The sequence below is a fragment of the Crocodylus siamensis genome, chromosome 2, assembly GCF_052110815.1.
Source record: "Crocodylus siamensis isolate JL-2025a chromosome 2, ASM5211081v1, whole genome shotgun sequence".
Taxonomy (NCBI): Eukaryota; Metazoa; Chordata; order Crocodylia; family Crocodylidae; genus Crocodylus; species Crocodylus siamensis.
The window spans coordinates 10,379,343-10,391,537 of record NC_143396.1 but is presented as its reverse complement, the minus strand read 5'-3'; the positions used below and the strand labels follow the sequence as shown (position 1 = coordinate 10,391,537).

The following is a 12,195-nucleotide window of genomic DNA, read 5'->3' as shown; positions in this document are numbered from 1 at the left end:
TGGGGGTGCCCCACGTACCTGTGGGGGTAGCGCGTGCCATAGTCAGCGTGTGTGTGTGCCGCGTGGGTGCGTTTCTTGGCTGCTGGAAGCTCCTGGAGCGGCTCCTCCGAGCGGAGCAGCCGCCGGCGGGGCAGCGTGTTTGGGACCTGCCGGAAATCCGCGCGCGTATTTGGTGGGCACCCCACTCTGGGCCCGTGGCCCCTTGAAAGGCTCCCTGGTGGAGAACCGGCGATGCCCATGCCCGCCGAGATGCCCGTAGGGCCTGCAGAGGCACCAGCCTCTCTCCTGCACTCCCGATTCGGCCGTGCAAGCCCCCGGCCGGTGCCCTGGGGTGGGAGATGCCCCGCGCACAACCACAGGGGCCCTGGGGCGGGCTGGTGGCCGTTGGCACCCCTCCACCCCTGCCAACGTCAGGCTTTCCGGAGGAGTTTGACGATCTCTGTTCGTCTCCCCAGGCTCCTTTCTGGCTTGTGTTGACTTGAAGGTGGTGGGGTAGATTTGCACCTTAACCAAAGTGTGTGCACTTGTGTGAGTGCGTATAGCATATGCACATGCACGGGGCAGCATACACGTTTATACACAAACACGCACACACAACCGTATGCTGTACGTGCGTGTGCCCCCGGCCCGCTCGTGACTAGTGAAAAGGCACCTGCGGATTTGTGTTGGCTTTATGGAGAAGCAGTGCGTGGCGCGGGCCCGCGCGGGGGTGCGTGTCCGAGCCCCCGACCGACGGCGCGCGGGTTTCAAAACGTTTTATGCCAGTGCGAGTGTCAGTGTCGAGCCGGCGGTGTGCGTTCAACTAATAACCAAAAAGTGCTTTTTGCACAAGTGTCGCAGGAAAGGGATAGGCAGCCAGAACCCAGTCACACTAAGGCCCCGATCCTGCAACTGAATTTGTGCTATTTCCAGTTTTTCTGAAAAATTTCATTTATATCAATGCTTTTTCCGTTGGGGGACAAAAGCGGGGGAAACTTTGGCATGAATAAAACCCCCTTTTTCTTCCCAGGCAACAAAAAAAAGCGTGGAGAATCTTTTTGATCCGCTCAGTATTCGACGGGGTCTTTTAATCTCCCGAGGTCCCTTCCAGCCCTAATGTCTATGTCTATGAAAACCACATTTCCTTTCCTGGGAAGGTGGAATTTTAGAAACTAACTTTCCAAGTCTGTTCTCCCGGCTTCACCCCCAACTTTTCTCAGGGATTTTGACAATTGAGAATCTGATCTCACTCTTGCTTGTAGCCAGTTTCTGTTTGCAGCTTTCCTGCACAGCTCCCCTGACTTACTCTTTTGAGGATCACAGAAATCATGGAAAAGGAGGGTGGAAGGGACCTGGGGAGGTCACATCGAGTGCAACCCCCTGCTCCGAGCAGGACCAGCCCCAACTCCATCATCCCAGCCAGGGCTTTGTCTACCCGGGTCTTCAACACCTCCAAGGACGGAGAGTCCACCACCTCTCTGGGGATCCTGTTCCAGGGCTTCACCACCCTCCTCATGAGAAATTTTTCCCCAATATCCAACCTCCACTTTCCTTGCTGCAGCTTGAGCCCATTGCTCCTTCTCCTGTCATCTGCCCCCACTGAGACCAGCCCAGCTCCGTCCTCTTTGCAGCCCTCCGGCAGGGAGGGGAAGGCTGCTGTTCAATCCCCCTCGGTCTTCTCTCCTTTAGACTCAAATCAGCCCATTTCCCTCGGCCTCTCCTCACCAGTCCTGCCCCCAGCCCCCAGCCATTTTCGTTGCCATCTCTCCAATGTGTCCGCATCCCTTCTGCAGCGGGGGCCACAGCTGGACCCCGGCCTCCAGTGCTGCAGCACGCAGGACTTCTAGTTCCCTCCAGAGGGACCTGCTATGCACTGATGCTAATGGCCGCGAGTCATTTACATCCGAAATGAAAAGGAGGAAATCAGATCTGACATGAAGGGTTTAGCTGGAGCTCTTGCTGGGGGCAAGCGCAGAAGCTGCTGCCTGAGGACTGGGAGAGTTAAGCAGGTGTCTCAAATGAAGCACCTGCAGAGGTACTCTGCTAAACAGCCTTGCTTCCCTGAACTGGGACTGGAGATCTTTGTAGCGCAGGGAAACCCTGCAGCAATGGCACTTTTCTGTCTCTAACATTTTTTTTTTGTCCCTTATTTTGGCTCTTGAGCAGACCCCGTGGCCTGGGCTCAGCTCCGAGATACACCGCCAGCGCGACTTCTGGTTTGAGTCCTTGGGCCCGAACCCATCCAGAGCCTGTGAATGGACTCAACCGTAGGTGCACGTGTGTGTGCGCACACACACAGAGGCAACTTCTGGTTTGAGTCCTTGGGCCCGAACCCATCCAGAGCCTGTGAATGGACTCAACCGTAGGTGCACGTGTGTGTGCGCACACACACACAGTGGCAACTTCTGGTTTGAGTCCTTGGGCCTGAACCCATCCAGAGCCTGTGAATGGACTCAACCGTAGGTGCACGTGTGTGTGTGCGCACACACACAGAGGCAACTTCTGGTTTGAGTCCTTGGGCCCGAACCCATCCAGAGCCTGTGAATGGACTCAACCGTAGGTGCACGTGTGTGTGCGCACACACACACAGAGGCAACTTCTGGTTTGAGTCCTTGGGCTGCAATCTCGCCACAAGGGCGTCATTTTACTGAAACCCATAGGGCCCCATTGCAGTGCATGCAGTCTGTGGGATCGGGGGGGGGGGAGTGAACATTCACCCCTTCCCTGAGCACCGATCTCCCGAAACCCTCTCTTTTTCGAGAACAGAAAGCAAGAAGACATTGCTGTGAAACTCTTCCACGTTGCACCCAGCGTTTGGCCCCTCCTGCACACTTCTGCCAGGATGAGAGGCGCCCCACAGGCATCCCCTTACTTCTCGCCCCCGTGGGTCGGGGGGGTTTGCGCTGGCCGGGTACAGTCCGGCCCCGCGTGGTGGGGACACAGGGCGGGGGGTGACCTCCGGGGAAGGCTTTGATATTTGAGTCGCTCATTGTTCTGGCGGTGTTCAGATTGCTTTTCCTTTTCCTCTTCCCTTTGGACAAACCGACCCGCGCCCCCGAGAGCTGTGAGAAGGGGCTGGGCTAACACACTACACAGCCCCCCTGCAGAGCCAGCTTTTCTCTTGCTGGCTGGAAATGCCACCTGCATTTTCCCCAGGAAGGGTAACTGCGCCCTGGCCAAGTCGCCAAGGGCCGCGGGAGGGGGATTGTCCGTCGCCAGCAGCCTTCAATCAACCCTGCGTGTCTCTCTCCAACGAGGAGATGCTGCGGCGCAGCTGCGGGTCGTGAGACCTCTTTCCAAGGAGGCTCTGGTCAGGCCTGGGGGACAAGCCGTGGTATTTTACTACGTTCACGGGTACGGACCTATATCTTGGGGGGCTTTAAGATGTGGAGATGGGAACCAAGGCGCTGAGCAGCTTGCCCCAGGTCTGGCGGCACACTGGTGGCAGCCAGAGGCCAGAGCCCGGGCGTCCTGGCTCCTGGCGCTTGAGCTGGCTGTTGGAGACACCCCCCTTCCGCCACAGATCAAACTGGTCCTGACGCCCTAAGGGTGGACGGCCTGGTCTTGAGGGACCGGGTGCCCCAAGCTGGGCTGCTCGGGCGCTGGGCACAACGCCTGACCACTACCAAGAGCGGCTTTCGTTTCATCCAAAATGCGCCTTCCTTGCCCCTCTTCGCCTGCCGGAAAGCGGTGCAACGCACCGGGCAGCAGCACTGCGGCCCCACCCCAGAGGTGGCTGCATTTCGGTGCAGCGCGTCCTTTTCTTATCGACCCCTCCGTTACTCCAGTGGCAGCTTTGCTGACCAGCTTGTCCCCGCGGGCGTCGCGGAAAAAACGTGTCGGTCTTCTGAAAGCTGTGCTGCATGCTCCACTGCCCGGTTGGAGCAAAGCCTCGCGTGCTTTGGGCGTTACCGACCGGTCCGTCGCCCCGGCTCTCCCACGTCGCACCCCTGGGCCGCGTGGCTTGGCGCGGTGCCCTGGACGCGCGTGCGCCGCTCCTCGCCCGACGCTGTGCTTTCTCCCCCTAGGCCCCTTCCCCCCGCTGGCTTCCCTGCGGATCACGGGGCTGCGGAGCCGCGGGGGACACCCGTGCGCGGGCTCGGAACGGGGCAGGCGTGGGGGTGGAAATAAAGCTCTCGGAGCCTGGCAGGCCTGGGGCAGGCTTCCTGCCCTTGGCACCCAAAGCCTGCCCGGCTCTGTGCGTGCTAGTGCCTGCGTCCCAGAGCTCACTTCCAGGCGAGAGGGCGCCTCCTTCCTTCCTCCAGAGCCGGCCTGGAAGTCTTCGGCCGAGACCGGCTTGCTCCGGCACGTGGGTTTCCAGCAAAGGAGGCAGCTCCGACTCGGGCCTTTCCCCCTCCTCCACCCTGATGCGCCTCAGTTTCCCCTCCAATTGATTGGAGGACATTGCATCGCACGGGCATCGGGAGGAGAAGCCGGGCAAGGGCCCCCCTCCTTGGGTGGAGAGGGGGGAAACGCAGTTGCTCCCCGGTCTCACACGGGGTCCAGGACCCCGGGCTGCAGCCCAGGAGACAAGACTCCAGAGAGGGCGGGTGGGCGAAGGCCCCCCCAGATGCGGAATCGCAGCTACCCCCGGAGCCGGGCCGGGGCAGGCAGGGTGCTGGTCCCCAGCTCCTCCCCGGCTTGGCCGGCGCTGCGGGCACGGGGCGAGGCGTGAGCCCCCCTGGCTCCGGCCCCGGCCACGCTCCCCGTCTCCACCCTTGCTCCAGTTCGCAAGGCCGGTGCCAGGAGCTGATTAGCCGTCTGCCCCGCTCGCATCCTGCCTGGCCTGGGGGTCAGGTTTTTTTCGCCGAGCCAGTCCGCTGGGTTTCCTGAAAGGAAGCCCTGGCCGCGGGTGATTGTTAGGGCAAGGCCTGGCCGGGATGAGCGGTGGCGATGGACCGGCTGAGATTGTCGGAGCCCCGGTTCCTGCCAGGGATTGGGACCGGGTCTTCCCGGCTCTGCCACAGACTCCCCGAGGCGGCCTTGGTCACGTCACTCGCACCACAGCACAGAGAAGATGCATCTCATAGAGAAGTGAGGCTGGAAGGGGCTGTCTTGCTAAGAGCCGGGGGGATTGCCAAGCCACCCGCTCTTCCCTGGTGGCCACTACAGAGCTAGGTCAGGACCGGGCTGCCACAGTGCACGGGGCTGTACAGTGTAGCACAAAAGCCATCCCCGTCTCATGGAGCTGGCAGGCTGTAAACTGGGAGCTAGTGGGTGGATAGGGAGCCGGGGAGCTCGGGGGAAGGCAGGCCAAACTTTTGCCGAGTCTCTCTTGTGCGTAGGGCAGCTGAGGGGAATTTTTAAGCACAGTGACGAAGTCCTTCAAGTTTTAGGCTTTACGGCAAGCTCCGTCACGCGTGAAGAGTGACTGAGACGAGCAGGACACGGGTTGACAAGTCAATCGGGGGGTGGCGGAGGCACGGAGGCAAGAGGCGGCTCCTTGAGAGCAAGGAGCAGCAGCCCCAAGCCCCCCGCCAGCAAGCACAGAGAAGGGACGGTGGCGGGGGGCGCAGGACCCCTCTGAGCCACGAGGGACGTGTGAGGCCAGAGGGAGACGGGGAGAAGCAGGGAGGTCGACGAGCGGCAGGTTGGCGTGCTGCCGGGGGCCGACTTCGGCTGTGCAAAGGGAGAAGAGAAGGGGGCACATCGCCCTCCATACAGCTGGGGGCAGAGGAGGGGGACGCACTTCTCGGGGAGCAGGAGACCGCCGAGACGGGAGAGCTGGGGGGGAGGAAGGGGCACAATCTTAAGCGGAGCCTGGTTGGCTGCACTGAAGGGAGCGGGTGGGTCACGGAGGCCCCTTCCAGCCTCACTTCTCAGTGAAACTCATTCTCCACGTGCAGCTGCTTGAGTGACGTGACCAAGGCCGCCTTGGAGAGTCAGTGGCAGAGCCAGGACTAAACACTCTGCGGGGAAGGAGAGGAGCCAGAGGGGAGAGGAGAGTGGGGTCCAGGCTGGTGTGTGTGAGGAGGGGAGAGAAATACAGAGGTGCAGGGGAAGCCGGGTGGTCCCCTTCCCCAGAGAGGGGCTCTCGGAGCCGGGTCCTGGCTGAGCTCCACACCCCCTCACGCCTCCGCCGGAGCTGAGGGGCCGGACTCATCCTGTCCCACGCAGCGGTCCTGTTCCTTCCCCGCCTGGCCGTCCCGGTCAGCCCCGTCCCAGTCCCTTCCCTCGTCCCCCTGCGTCCCCCCTCCTTGCTCTCACGCGGGGTCCCCTCCTGCCCTGGCACCTTGCTGGGGCAGGCAAGGCGCTTGCTGTGACCCCCTGCCCCCGGCCTTGTTTCCGTTGGGGTATCTCCACCTCTGGGTGGGGGAAAGGGGCATTTCCTAACCCTCTACCCTCTGTCCTTGCAGGCGTAAAGAAGAGAACCAAAGTGATCAAGAACAACGTGAACCCCGTGTGGAACGAGGCAAGTGCCGTCCCCGTCCTGCTCCCCGCAGCCCAGGCTGAGCTGCAAGGCAGAGGGAGCCGGCCCTCCTGCCCAGAGGGCCAAGTGCATCCGTGGGGGAGCTGCGTTCTGCAGCTGGGCCCAGGTCCTCCTTGATCCATCCCGGGCCCTGCTGAGTTTTCCACGCGCAGACGCGGGTTTTGCAAAACGTCGTAGTGGAATACGGCCCGACATAGCCCCGAGACCCGGCCTGTGTTTGCAGGCTTCGCGGTGCGGCCAGCAGGTAGAGCAGTGTTAGATCTTCGTGGCGACGCGGTCGGGGGAGGCTGGGGCAGAGCTGGGGCGAGCGTGTCCGGCAGTGGCCGGGGCCCAGGACAGAGAGCACGCGTGAGGATTTGCATTCAGAGGACCGGCGCTGCATGCACGGGCTGACAGACAGCAGGGCATAAACGGGGTGGGAGGAATGGGCGAGCACGCGTGCGTGTCATCGCTGCACGTGCTCGACTGTGTGTCCGAGCCCCTGGGGATTCCCCTTCGGCTCCCGTGGTTAGGGCCCGAGGCTCTGAGCCGGGTCGTCCGTGCCCTGTCCTGGCTGGAGACCCAGCTGGGGAGTATGTCCCAGCTTGAGTCCAGTCGTGGACGCTAAACTGCCGGCGAGAGAGGCGCCCCTGCCCCGGGCTGTCAGGGCTCAGGTGGTGGGCGCTGGGCAGAAGCAAACCTCATGGCTGGCACCTTTTCAAACTGCGGCCCTGGGCGGGTGAACGAATGGCTCGGGGGGCTGGGGCTCCTGGATTCTGCAGCGGGGTTGCTAGCTGCGTGTCGGGCCTGGACGCAGGATGCTTTTGTACTGGGAAGAGCAGAGCAGCTAAGAGTAGGGGCATCAGTAGCAGCTGCTGCAGCAGGGCAGCGGCCGTCTGTCCACCGGGGCACAGATATAACGTGAGTCAGTTGTGCACGCCCATGCATGCGGTATCAGGATTCGGGTATCGTGTCCAGGTCCTCTGAGACATTTCCAGACCTGCTGGCCTGCCTCCCTCTCCAGAGTCCCGACGCTGGAGTGGTTGGTGGGGCATCACCTCAGTACACGGGCACTGAATTTTTGCCATCCTCTTCGGCAAGTGGCTTACTGGCCTGTTATCACCAGGATATGCATGTGCTTGTTAAGTGCCTGAGGGGTTGGGGTTTCGGGGAGAAAGGGCTGGTTTTTCCGAATGCCCCACGAGAGATCCCCGGGGACCGGCATCGGGTAAAGGCCCGAGGATGTCGTGATACGGGCGGTGGGGGGGCTTCATGCTACCAGAACCACGAGGCGCTATCAGTGTTTGTCCTGTTTAAAAATAAAGCAGAGAATCCTAGAGCAGGTCACATCCTGTCCGGTGCTGCTCAAAGCAGCATCAGACACCCAACCATCTCAGCCAAGGGGCTAACTAAAATCATCCCAAACAAGGGTCTAATTAAAACCATCCTGAGCAAGGGTCTGACTAAACCATCTCAACTAAGGGTCTAAATACACCATCCCAACCAGGGGTCTGATTAAAACCATCCCAAGCAAGGGGTCTAACTAAACCATCCCATCCAAGGGTCTAATTAAAACCATCCCAAACCAGGGGATAACTAAACCATCCCAACCAAGGGTCTGACTAAAACCATCCCAACCAAGGGTCTGATAGAACCATCCCAACCAAGGGCCTAACTAAACCTATCCCATCCAAGGGGCTAACTAAACCATCTCAGCCAAGGGGCTAACTAAACCATCCCAACGAAGAGTCTGACTAAAGCATCTCGACCAAGGGTCTAACTAAATAATCCCAGCCAAGGGTCTAACTAAGTCATCCTAACAAAGGGTCTGACTAAAACCATCCCAACCAAGGGGCTAACTAAACCATCCTAACCAAGGGGCGAAATAAAGCATCCCAACCAAAGGTCTAACTTAGTCATCCCAACCAAGGGTCTAAGTAAAACCATCCCAACCAAGGGGCTAACTAAACCATCTCAACTAAGGGTCCAACTAAAACCATCCGAGCCAGGGGTGTAAGTAAACCAGCTCAACCAACGGTCTAACTAAAACCGTCCCTGCCAAGGGGCTGTCCAACCTGCTCTTGAACCCTCCCGGGGTGGAGACCCCCGAGCCCCTCTGGGCAGCCTGCTCCAAGGCTTGCGTGCCCTCAGCGTGAGCTATTTCTGCCTCATTTCCAGCCAAAGTGGTTGCAAGTTAAGACTCTTTCTTTGTCCTGTCTCCTGCGGCCACAGGGATCAGTCAATCTCCATCCTCCTTGTAACCGCCCTTCAGGTGTTATTGGAAGATGGTTGTTACATCCCTCCTCATTCTTCTCTTCTCCAGGCAAAATAATCCCCACGCCTCCAGCCTCTCCTTGCAAGCATTTTCCCAGGTCTCTCATCCCGGTTGTTGCAGTCTTTCTAACTTGTCCCTGCCCCGATCCTATACATAATTCCTTCCGCCCTGCAATTTTTGCCCGAGTTGGAGGTCCAGACACCCTGGTTTTCCAGTGTATTTCATCCCAAACAGGCTCTGGAGCTGTGGTCAGATGGGTCTGGACGGTGAGGGATTTTTGTCCTCTGTAGGAGGGCCCAGGGCCCTCAGCCTGGGATCTCTCGGGCTTCTCTTAACAACCTTTGCAGCCGCAGGACGTTGGCCGCTGTGGTCTGCTCTCCCTGGGGCAGGTCTGGGCGCGATGTCTCGCGTTGGTTCAGGGTTGACTGTGTCGGTTTGCTAACGGGTTAGATCACGGATGTGTATAGGATGGTTTAGATGGGGATGATCCTGGCTTATCATGTGGTTACGCCGGTTATCCCAGCATAAAGGCATCATGTGTCCCGGGGTTTGGACTGGTGAGCTCCAGAGGTCCCTTCCACCCCGGCCTCTCTAGGACTCTGCTCGGGAAAGTACCACCAATGCAAGCCCTTTTTAAAGCCTCACGTCATCCATGGGGTGTCATGACATCTTACGTTCGTTTACCTGCATGGGTAAAGGAGTCCTATCCCCATTTTACGGACTGGGAAAACCGAGGCGCGGGATTGCTCGCAAGACTTTCTCAGGGTCAGCGTGGGAGCCTGTGCCTGAGCAAAGAGTCAGACCGTACATCCTGCTCCATCTGTTGTCCCGTTTCCTTGCTCGCAAGCATCTGCGCCTAGGCCTGCATCATCGCCGCCGTGACGGGCTCGTGGGTGGGGAGGAAGAGAGGCGATGGGGGAAGCAGGGACGTCCGGCTCTGACAATGCACCATCCCTGTCAGGAGCTGCCAGGATCCTGGGCTGCTTCTTGGAGTCTCCGAGGGCGAAGGCAGGATCTTATCAAGCTGTCGGCGAGCTGGAGTGCCTTGGCATGTGGCTTCAGCGCTCCCAACACAGGGAGCGGGGCCTTGCCGGGAAAAGGCGCTTCCTGTCCGCGGCGCAGGGAGCAGCTGAGCTCCGTCCTGTCTGGCACGTGAACCCGCGTCCTTCCCCTTCCCTCGCCGCTGCGCAGGGTGAGGTGTCCGGCTTAAAATAAAGCAGCAAGAATAACGATGGGTGGGGATCGCCAGTCCCACGAACACCCAAGCCGTGGAAGAGCCCCTCCGCCCGCAGCTGGGGTGGGAAGTCCACCCCCCACCCGCGCCCCGGTGTGGGCGAGCTCCAGCGGGTTGTGGTGAGGGTCTGGCAACGTCGCCCCACCACCGATTTTCAACATTTTGTTTTAAACTTTAGTGGACAGAGTCCAGTGCAGGGCAGTCCAAATGATTCAGGGGCAGGGGGACAGGACTGGTGCGGAGAGGCTGAGGGAGAGGCTTGTTAGGTGTACACCTCGCCGGGGTCGTTTGACCCCCGTGCTCTTTCCTGCCACGGCGGGGGTCGGACTGGATGGTCTGCTCAGGTCCCTTCCCACCCTAGAAGCTATGAAACTGTGAAATGGGCTGAGTGAGTCTGCGGAAGAGAAGACTGAGGGGGATTGAAGAGCAGCTGTCACCTCCCTGCAGGGGGGCTGCAACGAGGATGGAGCAGGGCTGGTCTCGGTGGGGGCAGACGGCAGGACGAGGAGCAATGGGCTCAAGCTGCAGCAAGGGAAGTTGAGGTTGGATACTAGGAAACACTTTCTCCCGAGGAGGGCAGTGAAGCACTGGGGCAGGCTCCCCAGAGAGGTGGTGCAGTCTCCATCCTTGGAGGTGTTGAAGCCCCGGGTAGACCAAGCCCTGGCTGGGACGATGTAGTTGGGGCTGGTCCTGCTTGGAGCGAGGGGTGGACTAGATGGGACCTCCTGAGCTCCCTTCAACCCTCATTGTCTGTGACTTAAACCATTTTTCATCCCATTTAGCTTTTAGTTTCAAAATCAAAGTCCTACTGAGTCAAAAAAAATTGAAATTTTCCATTTTTTTTAAAGTCCATCTTTTTTGACTGTTTTTCGATGTGATTTCCACAATTGTTTTTGATTAACAAACCCCTCCAGAAACCAGCAGTGTCCTACAGAAAGTTTGAAAAGTTGGAGGAAATAAGATGTTAAAAAAACTAAAATAAATTCCTGGTCTGTGTATTTAACATGAGCACTGACCCCCCGCAGTTCCCCCGGCTGGTGGATAGCTACGCCCATTCTACAGAGGGGAAGACTGAGGCACAAGGAAAACAAGTGTCTGGCCCAAGACTTCAGAGGGGATCAGAAATCCAGGACCTTGGCTTCCAGCCTTGCACGGATCTGACCACGCTGGTGTCCTTTTGCGGTGACATGGAAGAACTGAGCTTGAGATGTTGTGTTGACTTCGACCTCCTGCAACTGCATTCAAAGCCACTCTGGTCTTGAGCTGGCTGCAGCCAGCACTGCTACGCACCTCTTCCAGCCTTCACGCAGCATTAGGAGTGGCTTGAAGCAACCAAGATGTTTTTAAACGGCTTGCATGCTCTCTGGGTTTCATGGCTCCCTGGTTTCTGAGCTTTTAGCGCGCGCCTGAGCCCCCTTTCGAGCTGGCTCTGTGCAGACACAGCATTTAGAAACCTAATGTTTTTAAATTAAGCGAAGTCTGAGATTTTCAGGTAATTGTGGGGTCGCAGGAGCTGGGGCTTTAAGGAAAACCTCAAGTGTTGGGAGACTCCTGACGGGAGTCTAGGGAACAGGACCAGTGAGGAGAGGTTGGCAGAACTGGGATTATTTAGTTTGGGGAACAGAAGACCATGAGCATAGTCTTCAAAAATACTTGAAAGAGGATGATCATCAGCTAGGCTCTATGGACAAGTAGTAACAATTGCAGAAGGAGAAATTTTGCATTGGGGATTAGGAAGATTTTTTAACTCAGGGTGGTGGAGGGCTGGGGCATACCCAGAGAGGCGGTGGGATCTCCAGGGCTGGCCGTGTTTCGGAGCAGGTTAGGGCTGGTTTAGCCAGGCCTGGAGCAAGGGCTGGATGAGGACCCCGGGATGGCCCGGTGGTAAGGACGTCTGCAGCTCCACTGCGATGGGGAGGACATAGCTTCGGGTGTGCAATGGAGCTGCTGGGAAGCGCGGCTGCTTTGCGTCAAAATATTTCGCCTGCAGCAAGGTCGGCGTGTTGTAGCCGCGGCGTGTTGTTTCAGCGACACTTTCCAGGAGAAAAAGTCAAGCCTTGAAACATCTCGAAGGGGCAAAATGTGCTTACTTTGGTTCAGACTTGCCGGAGGCCACTCAGGGGATGCTTCACTCCTGTTTTGCAATCATCTCCCATAATTGGGACATCTCCCCGTTTCTGAATTGACATTTATACGGCAGGCCCATTCCAGGGTAAACTCCAAAGCCTTTTTTCTTCTTACCTTGTTCTGATTCCGAATGAAAAATCACACTGTGCTACCCGGGTGTGCCCCCAGGAC

General features: G+C 58.6%; 1 protein-coding gene across 5 annotated transcripts in view; it reads left to right on the top strand.

Annotated features, from left to right (window-relative positions):
* Positions 1-12,195, top strand: part of DYSF (dysferlin) — a 202,251-nt gene that overhangs the window by 5,677 nt on the left and 184,379 nt on the right. For all 5 annotated transcript variants that reach the window (XM_090035143.1, XM_090035144.1, XM_090035142.1 and 2 more), the window contains exon 2: positions 6,336-6,391. In XM_090035143.1, the coding sequence (XP_089891269.1) occupies positions 6,336-6,391 (56 nt within the window). The remainder of the gene's footprint in view (positions 1-6,335; positions 6,392-12,195) is intronic.